This window comes from Trichoderma evansii, assembly GCF_050947405.1.
Source record: "Trichoderma evansii strain SZMC 28006 chromosome Unknown GGI43scaffold_15, whole genome shotgun sequence".
Lineage (NCBI taxonomy): Eukaryota > Fungi > Ascomycota > Sordariomycetes > Hypocreales > Hypocreaceae > Trichoderma > Trichoderma evansii.
Window position 1 is genome coordinate 820130 of NW_028145191.1, and position 20879 is coordinate 841008.

A 20879-nucleotide genomic window follows, 5' to 3' on the forward strand; every position below is an offset into this window, starting at 1 on the left:
GAATCATTCGCGCCGATTGAAAGTGGGCAGCGATCTACTACGTCGAAAATGCGCTCGTCTGGTTTCAACAGGATATTAACCTGTAATATTAACGAATCTATCTAAGTATTTACTGATTACTTAGTTACCCTACTCTAATACACATTATTCAAGAGAGGTGACAAATTAACTGGCCTCTTGCATCGAACACGCTGTTAAATCTATCCTTATTTCCCTCCACATATCCAATGAAGAAGATCGAAGAGCTTCTCGGGAACTTGTCACTATAAGATATTAAAGACAACTCGTGAAAAGATATAGTAAATCAATTTAAGGTTCAGAGAGCCAAAAAGAATGTGGTCTGGCGGGACAAATGCGACAACCATAGAGAAAGATGAAATTTGGTGAGGCTTCGCTTAGCTCAAAACATCACTAACCACTTTCAATATAGACCAAAGTAGCGATATGTTTTAAAAAATAGCTTCGGAGAATCTATATCCACTAACGCTTGATCTCTATTTTCATTTTACCGTGTACTAGATTACATTCTTTTATCATCACGGCTTTGAGGTACCCATCTGCTGAGCCATGGGTAGAAACGCTCTATTGCTAAATGTTTCCAGTAGAAGATAACCCAGAGCTTGATGCACCTTCTAGATGGTCATTCACATGGACTCGTATTTTTAATCATGCGTAGCAAGATTCATCAGCTAAGCGAGCTTGAAACAAGGCCCTCTCCATACCCCTCAAGCATCCATGGTTGCGCTGAGTGGCCCACCTACTACCATGTTCATTGGATTAGCATTTGTAGTGCGTAAGGTGTGGCCCGAAAAGAGGGCGCTGTTAAGCGCTTGCGTCGCGTCTCTTATTGGAAGTCGTGTTGGCTGTGGTATTTCAGCTGGCCAGGCAAATACCCACAGCTGAAGGCTTCCTCCTCTTTCACACCCCACATCGCAGAGAAGAAGACTTGTTACTGGGGCCTTTTAATGAGACGAAAGAGGTTATATGGCGATAATAACTTCTTGTCTGCGATCGCTAAAAGAATGCAACGATGTCGCCTTTCCCAGCGGCAATAAAGACCTTGCACGCCAGGGTAGCCCATACCAACACGGATACATCCGAGGCAGAAGGCCAAGATACCGACTCGCTGGGACTCCATACTCTCTACGACCCAACACCCAATAGCGCTATAGCCGACATCATATTCATACACGGCCTCGGAGGACATAGCAGGAAGACATGGTCCAGCTCGAGCACCCCAAGATCCTTTTGGCCACAAGATTGGTTACCGATTGAGCCTGGATTTGAGAATGTGCGCATTCATTCTTTTGGCTATAAAGCTGATTGGGGGAAAAAGTGGCAGCAGCAAAGTACCCTGAACATTCACGATTTTTCTGAGTCGTTGATCGGGGGACTGCGAAATCATCCGAGTATACGTCGAGATGACACGCGCATCATCTTGGTTGGCCATAGCATGGGCGGATGTGTTGCCAAAGAAGCCTATATTATCGCACGACAGCATCCATCATACAAAGACTTGGCTGGGCGGATATATGGGATATTCTTCCTTGGCACCCCCCACCACGGGTCAGATCTGGCAGGCATTCTAGAGAACATGTTGATAGCTGTCTGGGGTAAAAAGCCTTTTGTGACAGACCTAAAGTCTGGATCTTCAGCACTTGCAATGATCAGAGATCGATTTCGCCATGTTGCGACAGACCTGGCACTATGGACTTTTTACGAGACACTGCCTACAGCTTTAGGGCCCATGAATAGAATCGTGGTGGAGAAGGGTTCGGCAATTCTAGGTTTCGATAAAGAACGAGTCGAGGCGATGAATGCCGACCATCGCCATGTCTGCAAATTTACTAGCCGGGAAGATTCTAATTACAGAATGCTGCGAAATGCTCTACATACTGCTATTGATGAGATCCAAGAGAAGCTTCTGGACACGGCTTTCCTACACCTGGACACAACAGATAGAGATATTGAAATTGATGCGCGACTAGAATCGTTTCTCAAATTACGAGACATGTTAGAAGAAGACCTTACGCTGCAATCAGAGCTCAAGATGCCCGAATCATGTGAATGGCTCACAAATAAGCCACAGTTTCTATCTTGGAAGACAGGCAATGCTGAGAGCATTTTCTGGCTAACTGGAAGACCAACGACCGGAAAATCTATTCTCTCTAGTCATGTTATCGATCATTTGAACCGCATGCCAGTCTCTTGCAGCTTTTTCCTCTTCAAGCACTCGACCGCCAATAGATCTACACTTGGTGACTGTTTCAGATCTCTCGCTTTTCAAATGGCTACTCAAGATAGCCTAGTGAAAGAAAAATTGATAGAGCTTGAGCATGAGGGACTGGCTTGGGACAAGGCTGATGACGCAACGATCTGGACAAAGCTTTTTGTTGACAGGATTTTCAAGCTACCATTCACAAAGCAACATTTCTGGGTAATCGATGGCCTTGATGAATGCGCCAACTTCAACTCGCTCTTTACGAAGAAACTCTTGGCCAAACTACCCTCCAAAACTAAACTGCGGCTATTTGTAACAAGCCGCAATCTGGATGCTATTGAACGCGGCCTAGCATCTCTCGGATCCCAAGTGAGCACCTATGCTTTGTCGAACTCCGATACTCTAAGCGATATTCGGATATTCTTGACCACGAAGCTTGAAGAGCTTGGCCGCTTTGAGACCGAAGATGAGGTGGAAGCCATGTGCAATAAAATGCTCGAAAAATCATCAGGCTCGTTCCTTTGGGCTCGTCTCGTTATACAAGAACTCGAAAATGCGTGGACGGAAGAAGCCATGGAGGATATTTTAAACGAAGTTCCCGGAGAGCTATATGACCTTTATAGTAAGATGGTTCAGTCAATCGAGATGGATAAGAGCAAAACAGTTCTTGCCAAGACGATATTAAGATGGGTGGTTTTGGCTCGCCGTCCTTTGTCACTGGAAGAGCTGCGCTCTGCGGTAAAATTGGACCTGAACCAGACAATCCAAAACATAAGAAGGGCAATTCCAGATATATGCGGGCAACTCGTTTACATTGATGCGGCAGACAAGGCGCATATAATACACGCAACAGCACGCGAATTCCTTCTCGACCAAGATTTATGCTCCGAACTCACAGTATACAAAGCACTTGGCCATACTCGCATTGCGTCTATTCTCACTAGATTCCTATCTGGCGATTGTCTCAAGACACAGCAGATAAAATCTCAACGCCCCGTGAAGTTAAAAAGCTCCGCTAAGTCTACTCTTGCATCTCTTGATTCATCTCTGCTCGACTATGCATCCACATTCTTTACAGAGCACGTATATCGTTGTTCATCTGAAGATGATGATCTAATGGATAGCCTATCCACCTTTCTTAATAGCAATATCCTCTCATGGATCGAATATATTGCCAAAAGCGGCGATCTAAGCCCAATCACGCGAGCTGCGATGAACCTACGAGAATATTTAGCTCGTCGAGCCAAGTATGTTCCGCCTACGGATCTGTCAATAAGCATCGTTGCGGGATGGGTTACCGACCTCATTCGCGTAGCTGCCAAATTCCAAGCTCAGCTGCTCACGAGTCCATATTCTATCCACCGTCTAATACCTCCTCTATGTCCCTCGGACTCTATGATATCTAGAAACTTCTCAAAGGATTTACGAGCCGCCTCTATGACTGTAAAAGGTCTTCCAGCAGGAACGTGGGATGATTGCCTGAGCCGTATCGACTTCCAAAGAGGCCAAGCAACAGCTGTCAGTCATAGTTATAATTTCTTCGCTATTGGGTTGTCTACGGGAAAGATTTCTCTTTATAATGTCGGATCTGTACAGCTACAATTGACCATGACTCACCCCGAGAGAGTTAAAATACTACAATTCAGCGAAGACGACAATTATCTTGCCTCTTGTGGCGCAAAACATATGGTATTATGGAAGCCAAAGTCTGGCACGCAAATATACACAGTTTCTCTATCTTCGCCTCCTCTTGGCTTGGCGTTCTTGGGCGCTGATGAAGTTCTCTGCGCATTCCAGTCCGGGACATTAATAAGATGGTAATACTTCAATTAATTTGTCATTGTATTTTATATCGAGAATACTAACAATTTTTAGGAGCCTAGATACTTTCCAAGATGACTCGAATTCTGATCAAAATGACGAAATCTATTCAAATACGCAGTCTATTATCACACAACAGGCGGCCACATGTGTGGCTTTCCTAACAACCACTGACTCTCTCTTGCTTGCAGTCGGTTATCGCAAGCATCCGGTACTTATATGGAACGTACTTGAGCAGCAGGAGCTAGGCCAGTGTGTTATTGACTCCAATAATGGCATCGACTGCATGGTGTTCAACCCAAACCCAGATATCATTGCACTGATCGTCTCGTTCAATGACGGTAGATTATGCGTTTTCAACTATTTTACCATGGAATCAATGTTCACGATACACAAAGTATACGCGCAAAGTGTTGCTTGTTCACCCGATGGGCATAGCCTAGTCACTGGTGGTAGCCATGGCACGATCGAAGTTTTTGACTTTGACCACGACTATGATGGTAACACCATCTTGATGCCTATTTATCGCATCGACGGACTATATGATCCGATCAGAAGCGTTGCGTTTAGTTATAACGGACTACGCTTCTTGGATGTCCATAGTCAGCAGTGCCGTGTGTGGGAACCAGCAGCCCTCGTCAGGACAAATAACGAGCTGGAAAGTACCAGCGACGCCGCAACTCTCCCAGTAACTGCTGTCGGAGCGTTGAATGGCTCAGAGGACCCTGAAATAACCAGTCTTCTGGAGATATCATCTGACGGCCGATACGCTATTGCAGGAAACCAGCGGGGAGAAGTATCTCTATTCACTGTTGATGAAGGAACAGATATTGGCACATTATACAGGCACGCAAGAGGCGTATCAGTCACCAAGGTTGCTCTCGGTGCGAGAGAAAATTTAATTGTTTCAGCTGATGAATCCGGCAGGGTGTTAATCAGCGAGCCGTCCATATCGCTACGAGAAGCTGCAACACTTGTACCAGGCCAAAAGATGCCACTGGCTCGTACCATCGTTGATCGCCGTTTTGGTGGTGCCGTCGTGCGATTACTATTGAATAGTGCAGCCGATCGTCTTCTCGTCGTAGGCCACAATGTTAGCGAGCTTTGGGCATTGCCATCGGGAGAAGTGCTTGCTAGGAAACAAGAATCGCACATAGATGGCGATACGACGAATTCTCACTTTTCAGACAGCAATAGGCCAACTGCCGCTTCTGCTTGCGCGGCCTTTCAGCATCCCATTAATGAAGCTTGGTTTGTTACTATGAGTGGCAATACTGCGCGTGTTTTTAGCTGGGCCAATTATGAAGAATTGACGTCGATAGATGGCATTTTTCTTCAACGGCCTATATCGTCCGGGAAGCCTTCATCGCCTAGAGAGCTTAAAGCTTCTCCAAAATCCGAGCGCTTTCCACTACAGCCACTGAAGGCTGGTTGTGCTTTTGCTGCAGCATCGTATCACGTCGGGTGTGGAGTAGTGGTCGAAACTTTACAAGCAATAGGGACCGCACCTCCACAATTCTATGTGTGGCGAGCAGCTACATTTGACCCCTCCTCGCCGAGAACATCAGTTTCGCCCATCATTGAACCAAGTTTCGGTGCCATAAGTTCGCATATACGTTCAGTGATCGGATTTATAAGTCCATCAACTCTTGTATTTCTGGATGCTAGTCTTTGGGTATGCAGCATCGATATACAGTCAATGCTTGGTAAGGGAAATGGAAATATCGATGGCAGTCGATCGTCACTACCTAGTAATAACGCCCGTCGCCATTTCTTTGCGTTAAGTGAGTGGTGTGACGCGGAAGGCGAAATAAAATGCTCGTTGGTAGCAGTCACAGGAATGGCTCTACAAAGCAGTGGTCATGAAGTTGTATTTGTGAGTGGTCATAGGCTTGTGACAGTAAAGGGCGGGTTCCAATTTTCAGAGAAAATGACTACTTAGGTCTCTAAATTATTTCTTAAGGCAATTATTATTCAGTATCCTGGTTTCGTTGTCAAGCACCCCAGCTATTGCTAATGTTACAAAATTGCAGCTATTTTGATATTCTTCTACTGTCTCTGCTGCCTCTGCTGCCTCTACTACCTCTACTGCTTCAAGTATTATCTAGTGGTTGAATATTTTTATACGTGTGCTGACTGCGTCGTTAAACCATGGCCGGGGTGCTGGGTAAGGAAACTGGGATGCTGAATAATATTTTCGTTTCTTAATTGGAGGGCAGGAGTCATTAGACTGCTTGTATACCTTTGTTGATGAACGTACGATTTAGGATTATATACCTATATAAAGATCACATATATGACTCTATATAACGTTTCTCGAAAAATTCTGAGACTGATTTCTCCTTCTGGCAGTCTCCGCAAGATATCGTCGAGAACTTTTCAATTTTATCATCATGCTGATCCTGATATTGCAAATCGACTTCATCTGCAGTGCATTGATGAAACAAATTTTTTAGCAAAGATAGAATTTATCTGCTTCTAGAGATATGGGCGAAGTCATTATACGTCACCATGCGTAATTGCGCGGACCAATCGTATCTGTCACTGTATTTGTCTCACTAGTGGGGTACCTGCAGCCAGCGCTGGAAAGACAGGCCATTTGTTATTGTGTATTATGAGTCTATTTCTTCACTTGATGCACATTGTTACCATAATAGAACAAAAGAGATTCACCATTTAAATCGTTTTATCGCCATCATGGATATTGATATTGCCCATGAAAAGACAAGCAAGGCAACGCCTCAAACACAAAAAGAAGAGGAGGAAGCACCTGAGCCTGAATTCCTGCTCGTAGAGGACAACCCCATCAACCTCCGCATTCTATCTCTCTATATGAAGAAGCTTGGCCGGGCCCATCATACCGCGACGAACGGCTCATTAGCTGTTGAAGCTTACAAGGCGAATCCGAACTACTGTAAACACATTTTCATGGACGTCTCATTGCCCGTTATGGACGGCTTTGAGGCCACACGCAATATCCGCGCTTACGAGCGTGAACATCAACTTAAACCCTGCTTTATCTTTGGACTTACGCACCTGTTATCAGAGAGCGCACAACAGGAAGCCTCTGGTAGCGGCATGGATTTGTTACTGACTAAGCCCCGTGAGCTTAAGCAGCTGGCCATGATTCTTCAATCCAGAGGACTGCTTCCTGATAAATTTTGGCGTTGGTGATTAAGAACGATATGAACTTCTCCTAAAGCTCACCCATATAATACTCTTAATTCTTCCGAGATGCAAGAAAGAAGAAACTTGAGCTTACATCCATTGGAAATCAAGATGCAAGAAGTGCTGCCCACCAGCAAATAGCAAAAAGCTAGAGTTCAAAGGCGACGTAAAGAAATGGCCGATACTTGGACACGGACATGCGCGTGTATTATAACGGAGCTCGAAGTTTCAAGAAGAGCCCTAGCACAGCAGAGCGCAGGTGTGGCAATGGTAGTTCTCATCTATTTAACTACAAATACGAACACCAATAGTACATTTAATCTTGAGTTTCATTCTCATAAAAACATTTAATTATATCTTGGCCCCGCTATTTGACAAGTATTCATGACACCTATGCAAAGGCTGTATAACTCTACGTAGCATCTCCTGTCTCCATCGTTCTAGGGGCGCGATCCGATTTCCTCCAAGACACCACGAGACCGCCTCGGCATAGTCTCCGCCAGCTTCTCCATTTATATCACACTGCCATTCACGAGCTGCCAATATGTCGAATCCTGTCTTCTCTTGGTTATTTGCTCCTGCTGGTAGTCTTTTTCTCCAAGGCTGGTCTTCCATAATTCGACCAAAGCAAAGCTCTAAGAGCATTATACCAAGATGATCTAGTGCCTCAGTGTAGCGCAACATTTTTTCTGATGAAGGAGCCGTGTTTTGTATACCCGAAGGCTTGAAATTGTAGTTAATATGTGGCTGATCTAGTCGAAAAATTGGTGTATCTCCATTGTGGCCGCTAAAGAAAATGATGTCAGATCTTTTCGGAAATGCTGATATCCATGGGGAATCTAGCAGTTGAAGAAATGTCGAAGCCAGGATCAACGATAAGTTATATCGTTGCGAACGAGTTAATTGTGGAGAAATATCCCCGCGAAGCATCTGGTCCAGGGTCATGGATTGGACTGCCTCTCTGTTATGCCGGGATATGTTGAAAACGTTATAGCGACATTCCTTTTCAACAAGATAACCGTAGCATGACGCTTCAGACGTCTGTAACGTAGCGCAGAGATTTACTATCTCGTTGGCTGTGGGGAGATTAGGGCTCGTTTCTACGCTCGCAAGTGCAGCTGGCGATTGAGTTCTGAAAATATATTAGTATATACATTTGAGTTGTTTTTGTTTGAATGATATTGACACACATTGAAAATTCTATAGGTTTCTTCATGGCCTTTTTCTTAGGAAGCAAAAACTTAGCTGGACGGCTCGGTTCGTCATTTAGGTGTTGACGAGGAACAATGTCTGTCTTTCAATAGTTTATCTTCGCCTTCTGAGATCCAAACTCTGTGAAATTCACATTCAGCTGAAATGAAACCTGTAAGAGTGATGTTGAAATCGGCCTTGCTTGTCAATCGATGTTGAAGGAGCAAGTTCGCACCATGCTGCTGGCATTGACAAGCCCAGACAGACGCAAGTGCCTGAAAGACGCTTTTGGCCTTCTTCCAAAAGTTACAAACTACTACGTCGATGTTCCCTGATTCAAGCTTTGAATTTCTGCTGTTTAGCAAGTGCACATCTTCTTCATTAGCTTTTAATAGCTTCTCAAGCTTATTGTTATAATCTTGTAATTCCTCAAAGAGTCGTTTGCGAACAATGCCATTGCTGCTAAGCTTGAACTTATGAAATTGGCGAGCAAAAAATTCCTTCAGTCTTATTTTGCTATTTGATGTTTTCTGCTGCTCAAAAAATTAACAATCTTCTTATTTTCATCGAATCGATTTTTCTTACTGAATCATCAAGCATCTTCTGAGCCCAATCAGAGTCGATAGCGAGTTCCCTGTTTATTTCGTTCATAGTTTTACCCATACCTTGTATATATTACATATAGAGGCCATATGACTCTCCAAGACGTTTCTCAAATAGCTCTGCGACTGGTTCTTCTCTCCAACAATCTCCTCCCGGTACCAGTAGGAGCTCTCTAATTTTGTCGTCGTTCAGGACGAGAGGCAGCAGAAGCTGTCTCAAATTATTTGTAAATACTAGTTTGTGATATTCCAAATCATCCCTCCACCTCTTGTATTCCAGCTTAATTTGGAGAAAGAGGCCAACCTGATTTGCGGTATCACGACATATCTCGAGGGCGTTGGTAGCGAGTGGGAACGCATGGAGAACAATTCCTGCAATCTTGAATCCTGACCCGGACATTACGAATGGATTTTAATTTTTAATCTTTAAAGAAAGAAATTGTTTAATAACTGAAGCCTATTTTAGCCTTAAGAGACATGATTGAGCTTATTATACTCCGTACGCCTTCAAGTGTGATTGCGCGGACCAATCGCATCTCGCCTCTGTATTTGACTCACAAGCGGGGTATATGCAACCAGCAAATGATGCTCACTATTAGTTTAAACTTAGTATTTCCAACCGTTTTATTGTCGAAATGGATTTAACGCAAGCGGCGACTATTTCAGCCAAGAGTCATAATATCCAACAGCGCTTTTTGAGCTTGATAACTCTCTTTGAAGAGACACGCCTCTTCATCCATCCTCATCTATCCTCATCAGCAATTATATACTGTTTTGAGAGATTATCCTTATGGGCAGGGAATACGGGCGCAATGGGTAACCCTCTAACATCACTTTCTCTTGACCAGCAACTCTTTCAATCAGCAGATGTTCGTGAGCAGATAAATCGACAGCTAGATGAGATTGAAGAAGCTACTGATGATTGTTGGTCTCTAATCGAAGTTATCGTCCCATGATATTACTCATTATCTCACTCATTAGATAGTAACGAAAAAAATTCACAACCAAAGTCGGAATAATGATAAGACAGTCGATCAAGACCGCACCTCTGGAATAGGGTTAATCGATAAGAGCAATGAAAATTCCATTGACGAGGCCAAAATTATTCTACTGATCATCCACGAATGTATAAATTCTCTGTTCCGTTTAGGAATGCTTGTTAAAAAGCCATCGCCACACGACCGATTTAAACAAGCCTTTACAGATTACGACCGAACACTCACGGATTCTATCGATATCGATTACATTGAGCAACGATATTCTAAACTCGCTAATAGTCTGCTCTCAACGAGACTTGGCCGTGCGGTAGCTAAAAGGAGACGGTTCATTATATATTGCAGAGATCAAAGATCTCCACAAGGAATAGCTGAAACTGCCATCGACGATTTTATGGCTACCGGACGACTACAAAGTAAAGCTGTATCATTTTATCCTCTTTTATATTCAAGTTCAAATTCAGAAGACGAAGAATGGGAAAATAGCTCTTTCACCAGTGTGTCGACAACGGCACATCATTTATCAGGTCCAACCCTATCGCGCATGGCCAATTTACCTGCAGCCCTGCAAACTTTTGAATGTTCAATATGTTTTTACTAATCAGTCCTTTAAACGCGAAAAATCTTGAAGTACGTATATCCTCGAGCTTAATCCAACCATCAACCTTAATTGACTATTGCTAATACAGACTTCACGCATTTCGTGATCTGAGAGCTTATGTGTGCACGCTAGGCGGGGCTGAATGTGATACAAAACTTTTTGAAGATCGTGACTCATGGTTTCAGCATGAGCTGCAAAAACATAGATCACAATATGTTTGTATATTGTGTAAATCAGAAATATTGTCTTTCCTTGACTTGAAAGTTCATGTTCTAGAGGTTCATGGCGTCTTCTCAGATTCTCAGTTAGACATCCTTCACGAAGCAGGAAGAGAGTGTCCCACACAGTTCAAAGCTCGAGATTGTTCTTTTGTGACGAATGGGCGAATTCACTGTTGCAGAAATTAACACTAGGAGGTCGCTTATTTGGCACGATACAAGACATATTTGTAAACCATAGCCAGTTCAAAAGACACGTTGCATCACATCAGGAAAAGCTAGCAATTCTCGCTATCCCATGGGCTAAAAGTACTGGCAACTCCAATTCGACTGCTAGCAACGGCGAATCGCAAGACCATCGTCTTCACTACAACTATAGAATCAACCGCTTTCTAGCTGATAGGGATCAACGTTGCCCAATAAGCCTTCGCCCTGCGCGGACACAAAACGAGGCTGAGGCTGAAGATGAGGCCCTCATGTTGGAAACTATTTATGCTTTTGACAACGGTTTTGGTTATGGCAGCAAATCTCCGGGCAGTTGAGTCTACGCAGTGGTAAAAGGGCTTTGAGAAAAAGGTGTCTGCAAATCTACGTTTTAAAGTAATATTTTTCATAACTCTCTAGACAAGGGATTGATAAGCCCGAACTCAACGTTATTGGAAGACTAGAGGCAAGATTGATTTCTCATCACAAGTGAAAAAGTGGCTAATTAAACGAAAAGATGCAAGAACTGTTCGTACTTGGGATTGTGTGTGTATCATAAGAAATGGCCTCAGCCCGATATAGTAAAAGATACTAATAGAATACAGTGCAGAAGTAATGTTTGATCGGATCTATGAAACCTTAAGTCTGTGGAAAATATGGAGTTATTACGTATACTGATGATTGTAAAATCCGACTATAAAAGCATACTATTCTCGTCTTCCATCAGCTCTCATAGTTTTTTTCTTTTCTTTATCAAAAGGAAGGGTAACTGCTTTTTCTGTATAAACTTTTCTCTATATCTGCAGCTCGATGTCGAATAATATCCGACGCATCATGCCTTACCACACCGATCTGGTTATAGAGGGCCGAGTTCGCCTCGTTAAAGTACTCGACATGATCACAAGCCCGGAATTTATCGTAGATATCCTACGATCTGTCACAACGACGGTAATCTATATATATCTCCGAGATGACATACAGTTATCTCTGGGGCTGCGGCTTCTCGTTCTCTGGGCTATTGGTCTGGTAGTTCATCATACTAGTCAATGGATTCGTCAGCGATACTTGACTGATAAAAAGGTAAACTACTGGTCAAACTAAAAATCTCATTGGTTTTTTCTAACATACTTTTAGCACCAGTAAGCTGAATGTGTGGGAGTGGCCATGTTGGCAGCCACATGAAGTTTGGGCAATTTGTTGTCGCTACGAGGTACAAGGGCGGACGCGGCAGGCTGCAGCTATTTGCTATGGTAAACCAGCCGCTTCATGTATTTTTCATTATTTTCCGATAATCAGCTGAGAATAGGAAATAAAGAATGTCATCAGATAAAATAACTTCATTTAGCTGAATGAGTGTATGAAATGTATAGGCCTTGCAGCGCCTACCAAAGATATTGATCTGTCTTGAGATGGGACCTTGCTCACAGAGATACATGTATAGAGTGTGAAGCGCCTCGACTGGCTTTGGCTAGATGACCTTGATTTAGGTGCGTACAGCTCAGACATCTGCAATGTCTGTCGAATATTTTGTTAGCAGTGCCGTGAAATGCATCAAGTTGGCCCAATGCGGCGGTTGCTGTCGAAAATCGGCATCAAGTGTAATAGTCATTTGCTATATTCAGGAACCGAGCCCAGCCATGATCACCGCCCAGACCATTCTAGTGCTAGTATCGCGGGCCAAAAACCAAAAAGCTGGGGTGCTGGGCGGACCAGATCTCCACTGCTTAGCGCCATATACCATCTTGGTTTTGCATCTATAAAGCCAGCGCTCGTCCTCAACCTCAACCGCCAGTCCAAAAATTGTCTTTTTTCCCTCCCCCAACAATGCCAGCTGGCCAGCGGCCCTAGTCTTATAGGGAAAGAATTCTCACCGTATTACCGCGAGGTGGTACAGTGGTTAACCCCATAGTGCGAATCAGCGCCCGAGTGTTCGTGAACTGCAGACACAGCATTCTCGCAGCGGAAAGCCGGGGTTCGAACTTCACTGCCTCGCCTTTTTTTTCGCTTTTTTTTTTCGCTTTTTTTTTTCTTACTAGACTCCTCATTTTGTGTACTCTTTGTGTACCCTCTGGGCTCTCTTATATGGAATTTAATCACCAAAAGAACTTCTATCATTCTGATATTGTGTGCTCCATCGCTTTAGCGGGTGGGATATTCGAATCGATCTCGAGCTATGCTCTAGTGAAGCTTGGCGCTAAAGGCTCCCGTAACTGGCGCATCGTTATGCCCAATATTGAGTACCTAGCCCTAACTAGCTAGCCCCATACAATTTCTCGACTTCATCCCATCGACAGAAATTCACCATCGATCCATCAATCACCACGCGATAACTGCTTGGCGCACTTTCAACCACAAAAGGCGCGATTTACTGGCTCCTCGAGTTTAATTCCCTATTATGTTTTGAACGTCGGTCTTTCATCTTACTATAGAAGGCTACCCCACAGCTCGATCCTACGAAGATCATCCATCGCTCTGCCGTAGAATCAGACTTAGCCGCGAGCAGACCTCTCTACAACCAACCCTCTTCTGATACAGAAATATCAATCGTTGTGTGTGTACGCATTTTGAGAACCGATGGCCAAGATGTACAAACAAACGCCGCTTTGAATGAGCCAGTACCGTCTAAACGACGATAGTAGATGCACGGGCAGTCTTGGGCGATGCTTACATCTTGCACACTCACAGGGCTACTTCCAGGTTGAGCCCGACTACAGTATGAATGCCTACGCGCTGCTTCGAATCTTCTTGGAGAGATTCTGACACTATATGAACACCATATAACCGCTACTGACGGCCCATGATAGAGATCCGATCACCATACCATAAAACTCAAAGCCTACACTCCAACAGGCGACGATAACGATTGACTGGAAGGAACATCTAGAAACCTGAGGGTGCGGTGAAAGATTGGATTACCGTGACCGATTTATGAGACAACGAATATACGGGAACTCAAGTAAAAATACGATTGCTATGCTCGCATAAAGCAAAGCGTATTCGAAGGAAATGAAGAGCATAGTCAAGTTTTATTGAACTTTATATAGAGATGGGTGCCACATTGGCATTGGCATTAATAAACAAATTGGGGGATTAAAGTGATACCACTCATAGACAGAAACAACTTCAACGTAGCGATAGCGCTCATCTGTCAGAGTCAGACGCCGGCAGACAATTCCGCTCCCCTTTCGCCTCCATTTTCTCTTCTTGCCTCCGTAACCACTTTATCCGTTTCTTGTTCAACACCTCCAATCGCTTGCTATTCAGTTCTTTGATTTGCATCTTATTTTCTCCCATCCCCAAATTCCACCACTCCTCCTCCCATGGTAATAGGTCTCCGGGGAAGAATTCATTCCTTAAAGCCCTTCCATGACCTGGATATTTCAGCTCAAGCTCCATTAAAGTCCACATCACCTTGATTTGTGCGAATCTCTCAACGCCACCAGAGCTGTCTAATGGCATCGGCTCGATAGGCAGGCCCATTGCCTCTGGTGTTCGAGGAGCAGCAGCTACGATAATATTGTGCAGCATTCCGATGGCACCAACAGCGAGAAGATACCATGTGTGGTTCTGGATGCCTGTGCATGTGATGAGCAGTATGATCCATAAGACACAAAGCCCCCCAACCTGCAGCTGCGTCATTTTCAACTCCGTAACCTCACCTGAGGCAAGGTCCTCCAAATCAAGGCCATTATCAGAGCCCTGAATAATGATGACGGCCTTGGTACCGTTGCCTAGTGTTAGTGCCACGTCTTTGTTGCGGTCACGACAATGCCATTTTTCGTGATGCCACTGTGGTAGAGATGCAGAGATATAGGCCAGGACCGTGCCAGCCGCCGTAGCAAAAAAGATGGCCCAATCATTATGCAGGCCAAATGGTATTGCCGCGATACCTAACTGCACCAATGAAACAGCGTAGCCACTCCACCAAAGAAAGTCGCGTATGGGATTTCGAGGCTTGTAATCGTCGCGCCATTTATATATGGCTACACAAAGGCCAACTCTAGTGGTAAATGATACAGATAAATGTTTTGTTTCAGCCAATTGTTCTGGATCGTCATTTGATGTTCGCAAACCCGGTAAAGGTGGTGAAAACTCAGAGCTATCCCCACAATGAGTGCGGACTTCATCCGACATCCAGCTATGGTATGTCTTCATAAGCCGGCTCAGTAGCCATGAGTTATTCTGGCGACAATACCGCGACTTCAGATTGATGACCTTGACGGCAACCTCTGGTGGACAAGATATAAGGCGACTCTCGCCAATGGCGGATAGCACAGCCGACACGGCGTATGCTACCCATCCAAAAGAAAAAGCCACTGGGTTGGGCGGAAATACGGTGCCACTAGCCATAGCCGCGCAAGCAAGCTGGATTACATCTCCGCCGAGGATGAGGAGCACAGAGAATATATCGCTTGGATCAACCCACTGTTGCTTGATCTCCCCTGGAGATGGAGAAGAGGGCGTCCGGCGAGAAAGGTCAACGAGGCGACTCATGCTGACAACAATATGACAAAGGGCTTAGAGCTCGTTTGGTTCAATATAGCGAAAAACAGAGCACCAAATAGTACAAATTGGACTAATCTTTCAGTGGACAATCGTAAGTAAAAGGAATTCGAGGTGTGTGGCGGCCAAGAAGTATCACGATAGGATAGTAGCTCAGCTCAGCTCCATTCTGTAAAGAGGAGAAATTGGATCAATTTGAGAAGAGCTGAACAACAAATAAAATTGGTAATGGGCAGCACGACGAATCATGTATCAGGACAGCCGAATTTCATGAACGTTGCTGGCAAATACCCCACTTATATATACGCTCTCAGCCTCGTTGAGACAATTTTCTTGATGTCCAGCAGAACCTGGGTTATGAAACTAGTTCAATACAAGAGAATATGGTTAATGAAAAGCTTGAGAAAGTTTGGAAAAATGGAACATGGAGTATCGCTTGTCCAGCTTTCAATGAACATTTGCAGTAGAGGCTAGCCTAACGCAGATTATTCGTACAATGGTACACATACACCTGTACCTGATAGGTGCCTAATTAATATTATTACGTGTGGTTTGGGTCTTATTAGGCTGCACATGATAGATAAGTACAGATTACATGTGTTTATTCGGGGGTTCCCCTCTTTCGCCTTCGCTTCGTGACAAAAAGAATCGACTAGCAATCCTTTTGGCCCAGGCATTTCGATATTGAAGTATCCTTAAAACACAACAAAAAGGAAAAGAGGTCTCAAACATGGCTGGTATTAAAATTCAAGTGTTGAGAGAATCAGATCAAGAGCACTGGGCTTATGATTCTAACTATGTTGCTGGTGCTGTGAGGCTATTCAGTGTCAGTGATCTTCTAGCTCGCGACGACGCCAAAATTACTCTTTCGGAGTGGAGAGAGTTGGACTGGAATAAAAAAGACGATATGTTTCCTAAATACGTCGCAATATCGCACTCTTGGACACCCTCCGCCGAGGTGATTAAAATTGCTAAGAATGCCAATCGACCGCTAGATATTGAGATTGGTGAGGACACACCTCATACTATCAGTTGGCATGGACTTCAACAAGCAGCGCTTGCTGCCCAACATCTAAAATGCGAGCTCTTGTGGCTAGATTTTATCTGTCTTCATCAAACATCTCCGGTTGATAAGAAGCTTCAAATTCAACAGATGGGCTTTTTGTATCAGAATGCTAGGGCGGTTATCGTCATGCCTGGAGGCGTTTCGGGCGCCCAAGAAATCGAGCTCGAGGCTCCATGGATTACCCGAGCTTGGACTCTTCAAGAAGCAACACTTTGCCCTGAAACATATGTACTAGGTCTGGATCGCATGCCAAAGCCCTCAGAAGAAGTAGATTTCGTTGCGTCTGCAGGCGGTCCGGGATTCTTTCCTCCGATTGAAAGCATTGATACTACGCTAGGCATGACGAAAATTCTTGATCTTTATCATTCTACATATGCAAATGTCCGCATCCGGAAATTCAAGAAAGGTACTCGCGAACTTATTGACACCACACAGTGGACAGTCAACTGCCTTGGCCATGGCTCAGCCCTCACCGCCTTGGGAGCCATTTTGCTTGCCGAATCTCCGGCTATGAAACAGGCTGGTATCTGGCGGAGTATATGATCACGAACTTCGAAATATCCCCAAGATATGGTCTTTAGCGTCATGCATCTGCTCGATGTGCACCTTGAAGTTGATTACAAAAGGGATATTAGTGACCTCATATTGGAAGTCGCACGGAAGACGTCAAAGCTCCCTTCGTGGCTAGATATTGGGGATGGGCTCCCTTTCAGTCCCAAACTTGGGCTGCTTCCTATGATCCCACAGCTTCACCCTCATCGAGCTCCTGAGTATGAGATTGAGAGCCAGACCATCCCAGTGGACAAATATACGTGCTCTAACAATTACATCTCAGCTTTTAATATTAAAATTTTAACACCTGAGGTAATTTCTTATGACGGGGATTTGGTTTGTGCAGAGATCTATGAGGTTCATCGCGACTCATTCGGCAAACCGTCAATCTCTAATAGTCTCGGGGAAACTTTCACTTTTCGTGAATTACACGTTAACACAACCCATGTTATGGTGGTGGGACATAGTGATATGATTGTACGACAAAATTACGCCTTTATGGGTCCTGATGCTTATCAGCTTGGAAGATCTGAGCCTGGCTACTGGGAACAAATTGCACGACGTGTATATTTGCTTCACACAATTGTAGGAAAGATACAAAGGAGTCATTTGCGGATAGGGGGATCGCCTGGAGCACAAATAACTTCATGTAATTGTCAGGAGTCCAAAGTATAATTGGAAGTCATAGCTTTTTTTTTTTTTTTTTTTAAAGTAATATCAGCTTCATGAAATTCGAGAATTGATTAGTACGAGTGCACCATTCAGTCCACAAACTCTCATTTATATACCTAGGTATGTATGCATCTATATATACCTATGCATAGGTATATGTACGCACGCACACACGGAATTGGCAGCAATTGGGAGCTCCGTCCACATGTAATGAGGCATATCCCACGATTCGGAAAGTCGGCAAAACGATAGAAAGTCAATTGATTGCCTTAGAAGTACTGATATTAATTATTATATAAAGAAAGGCCAGAAAATAAAACCAAGGGTAAAAGAAGAAAAAAAGAAGTACAAAAAATGCGGGGTGGGATTTCGAACCCAGGCCTCTCACGCACGGCAATGCTAACACCCCGGGCTATGGCCAGCGGGGCAAACGCGCATTAACGCCGACTGCGGACTTTGCTCTGTGCTCTACCGTTCGACCACCCCGCAGCTGGCGTCCCAGCTATTGGCAATGGAAGCAATTATTTTACTTAATAAAAGAAAGAGTGCAAGCTGGCTGGGATTGGAGAGAGAGAAAAAACGAGTTTGGACTCTGCAGGCTGGGAACGAGTGCTGGCTTTATAGATGTGAGATGGAGTTGGCGCTAATCAAGGGAGATCCGGTTCCCACTCAGCATCCACAAATGCTCCAGGGCTACTTTAGCATCGCGATACTAGCACCAGAATGGCCTTGAGGGCGTTTTGAGCTCCGCTAAATTCCCTCTTGGGTGGATTTGGATTGAATCAATGAAGCATACTGGGAGCTGGAGCTGGAGGTCTGCCTGCGCTATGTAGCTATAGTGAGCAGCTCCCTGTAGCATAGGCGCACACTGGCTGGGCTGGGCTGGCGTGCAGCTGTCGCGACCTTTTGCATCTTAGGGTGGCAAGATTCCTTATACGAAATTGCATTCAGTCAATTCTTTGGACTTGCAACAACAATCTGCAAATTCCTCTGCTCTTTTCAATTTCGCATTGGATATTGCTGACCAGAAAGCCAAATTGTAACCGCCCACTTTCGAATCCTACAGGATGAAGACGCTTGCAAGGATTGAAATGCATGTTGGTCGCGACATGTTGCAGCGACTATTAAAAATGGCGATGCAGGACTTCGGCTCGTGAGGCGGCTATTTCTGGATCAAGTTTTGCTGCCTCACAAAGACAAGTATGAATATCAGGCTGCGTGTCTCAAACACGCCCTCCTCTCAGACCTTAAACACAATGCCCGTTTAGCCTCATTTTCGCCGCCAGAATGGCCATCACCAATCCAAACAACGCATTTCTCGCCTTTTTCTCTTCTGGACATGCCAATTTCCTGGCCCTTCTCTTAACCACGTCCATCAGCACTTTGCTTCTCTACTGGTCGCTTAACAACACCGTATTCTCTGGTTCTTTCACGCGCATCATCGAATCAAATCGACCAACAGTACAGTTTGCCGTGCAGCTGATAGCTGATTTACTCTCGCTCTGCCAAATCCTGGTGCTATGCAGGCTCATCAACTATGGAGTTCGAAAACACCTTGCGTACAACACAATGAAGCTGGAATCTTTGAGAGCGTGGATTTATGCCATGGAACCGAGGATTGATTCTGGGCTGCCCTTTCGCTTTTTCTTACCTCTGTCTGCCTTTGTTGTGCTGACAATGATCTGGTCGGCGCTCTGGGCCGCTGCATTGACGCCAGTTCAATTGTGGGAAGAAGTTGACCAAGCCATCATTGTTCCAAATTGGGACAACTGCACCCTTATAAAAGAGCATCCTTCCGAAGTTGGCGAAGAGGGAGCCATGATACAGAATCTCAAAGGCCGGTTTTCATATTCTGTCGGCAATCAGCTGCTTGGAAATCTCCTTGCTAGCGCATCCTCCGCAACCACTATTGACGGCTCGCCAAGAATCCACGAAAAGCTGGATGAATCCAAGTTCACATACATCGATCGCTCTTATGGCATTGGATCATCGATAGGGCGGGTGGACGAGAAAACCTTGGACAATAACCTCGCACTCAGATACGCATTTCAAGAGACAGGATACAAGGCTGATGTAAATTGCAGCTATAATGCTTCCAGCGAATTTTCTCTATCGCCAACGGACGATAATTTGGTCTATGTCGCGAGCGGGCCCCTGTCTGATAGCGGCAATGGCCCCGAATACTCAGATTACATCGGCCACAATATGGATCGGATAGTTTCCATCGGCGTCGATCATTTCGCCAACGAATCAGCGGATGCGTATCCACTTCGAAGCTATCGCCAACGATGAGACGAATCTCTACATTTCAATAGTTGGGTCAGCGTTTAATGCTTCTATTCCTGACGTCCGAACCTACGTGCAATCCTCTGGCAATTCTAGCCAATGGTAAGACACAGAAATTGTACTTGCAGCCGTTGGAAACTCCATTACTGCTATGGCGGATGACATGCTGGGCGCGTATGCGTCGGCGCAACTCATGGTTGGCAATCTAACACAAGGTATAAACACTACCGTGCGGGTAGCTGCCATAGCATTTGGTGGGATCAAATACAATATCGCGGTATTCACAGCCAATATTGGCGTCATCTTGCTGCTCCTGATCGAGGTTATTAGGACTAGGGGATGGGAAGGCCTACCCGACTTCGATGTCGCAGATGTACGTCAGTTAATCATTGCGGCGTCAGAGGGCGGCAAAGAACTTGGGAATATTGGCTTTGGGCAGAGGAGCGATATTAGAGATGTTTCAATACGGTATGCGAAATTGATAGGCGACCGTTTTGCGATTGTGGTAAATCCCGAGACTGAGGATGCATTTACGATAGAGCACAAAGGACTTATGATGTCGGCAAAGAGTTCAGTGACGGAGTTTGAGAATCTAGTATAACTCAACATCGTCATATACCATAATTCTATACTCAATAAGTTTCAAGATACCACGAGGATATATGATTGTTCAGAATATGTTATGTCAATTCTTTATATATTTTTCCCCCAGGTAATTAGCAAACAGTAGCACTTAGCATACATATCTATGGCTTCTGAGCTCAAGGATTCTATTGTCT

The 20879-nt window shown here is 44.6% G+C and overlaps 8 protein-coding genes across 8 annotated transcripts; 6 read left to right on the top strand and 2 right to left on the bottom strand.

Annotated features, from left to right (window-relative positions):
• Positions 1-914: 914 nt before the first annotated feature.
• On the top strand, positions 915-6161 carry GGI43DRAFT_99982 (WD40-repeat-containing domain protein). Its single transcript, XM_083210655.1, has 2 exons — positions 915-4038; positions 4097-6161. Exons 1-2 carry the CDS (start codon positions 1031-1033, stop codon positions 5982-5984), a joined length of 4896 nt encoding a protein of 1631 aa, XP_083059014.1. The 5' UTR covers positions 915-1030; the 3' UTR covers positions 5985-6161.
• A 499-nt stretch (positions 6162-6660) lies between these two features.
• GGI43DRAFT_409685 (response regulator) lies at positions 6661-7566 on the top strand. Its single transcript, XM_083206544.1, has one exon. The coding sequence runs from the start codon at positions 6740-6742 to the stop codon at positions 7214-7216; it is 477 nt and encodes a 158-aa protein (XP_083059015.1). The 5' UTR covers positions 6661-6739; the 3' UTR covers positions 7217-7566.
• Positions 7496-9403, bottom strand: GGI43DRAFT_424042 (uncharacterized protein; the record flags this gene model as incomplete). The annotated part of the gene is made up of 6 exons (XM_083208319.1): positions 7496-7499; positions 7587-8342; positions 8401-8455; positions 8496-8934; positions 8987-9035; positions 9081-9403. The coding sequence occupies 6 exons, from the start codon at positions 9401-9403 to the stop codon at positions 7496-7498; spliced, it is 1626 nt and encodes a 541-aa protein (XP_083059016.1).
• A 122-nt stretch (positions 9404-9525) lies between these two features.
• GGI43DRAFT_100046 (uncharacterized protein) lies at positions 9526-10934 on the top strand. Its single transcript, XM_083198777.1, has 3 exons — positions 9526-9927; positions 9989-10628; positions 10688-10934. Exons 1-2 carry the CDS (start codon positions 9639-9641, stop codon positions 10597-10599), a joined length of 900 nt encoding a protein of 299 aa, XP_083059017.1. The 5' UTR covers positions 9526-9638; the 3' UTR covers positions 10600-10628; positions 10688-10934.
• Positions 10935-14162: 3228 nt separating this feature from the next.
• GGI43DRAFT_424043 (uncharacterized protein) lies at positions 14163-15515 on the bottom strand (the record flags this gene model as incomplete). The annotated part of the gene is made up of 1 exon (XM_083208320.1): positions 14163-15515. One exon carries the CDS (start codon positions 15513-15515, stop codon positions 14163-14165), a length of 1353 nt encoding a protein of 450 aa, XP_083059018.1.
• A 653-nt stretch (positions 15516-16168) lies between these two features.
• Positions 16169-17858, top strand: GGI43DRAFT_409696 (uncharacterized protein). Its single transcript, XM_083206545.1, has one exon. It carries the CDS (start codon positions 16255-16257, stop codon positions 17131-17133), a length of 879 nt encoding a protein of 292 aa, XP_083059019.1. The 5' UTR covers positions 16169-16254; the 3' UTR covers positions 17134-17858.
• Positions 17859-18516: 658 nt separating this feature from the next.
• Positions 18517-20292, top strand: GGI43DRAFT_100112 (uncharacterized protein). Its single transcript, XM_083198778.1, has one exon. The coding sequence runs from the start codon at positions 19102-19104 to the stop codon at positions 20104-20106; it is 1005 nt and encodes a 334-aa protein (XP_083059020.1). The 5' UTR covers positions 18517-19101; the 3' UTR covers positions 20107-20292.
• Positions 20252-20847, top strand: GGI43DRAFT_428747 (uncharacterized protein; the record flags this gene model as incomplete). The annotated part of the gene is made up of 1 exon (XM_083209014.1): positions 20252-20847. One exon carries the CDS (start codon positions 20252-20254, stop codon positions 20699-20701), a length of 450 nt encoding a protein of 149 aa, XP_083059021.1. The 3' UTR covers positions 20702-20847.
• Between the last annotated feature and the right edge of the window lie 32 nt (positions 20848-20879).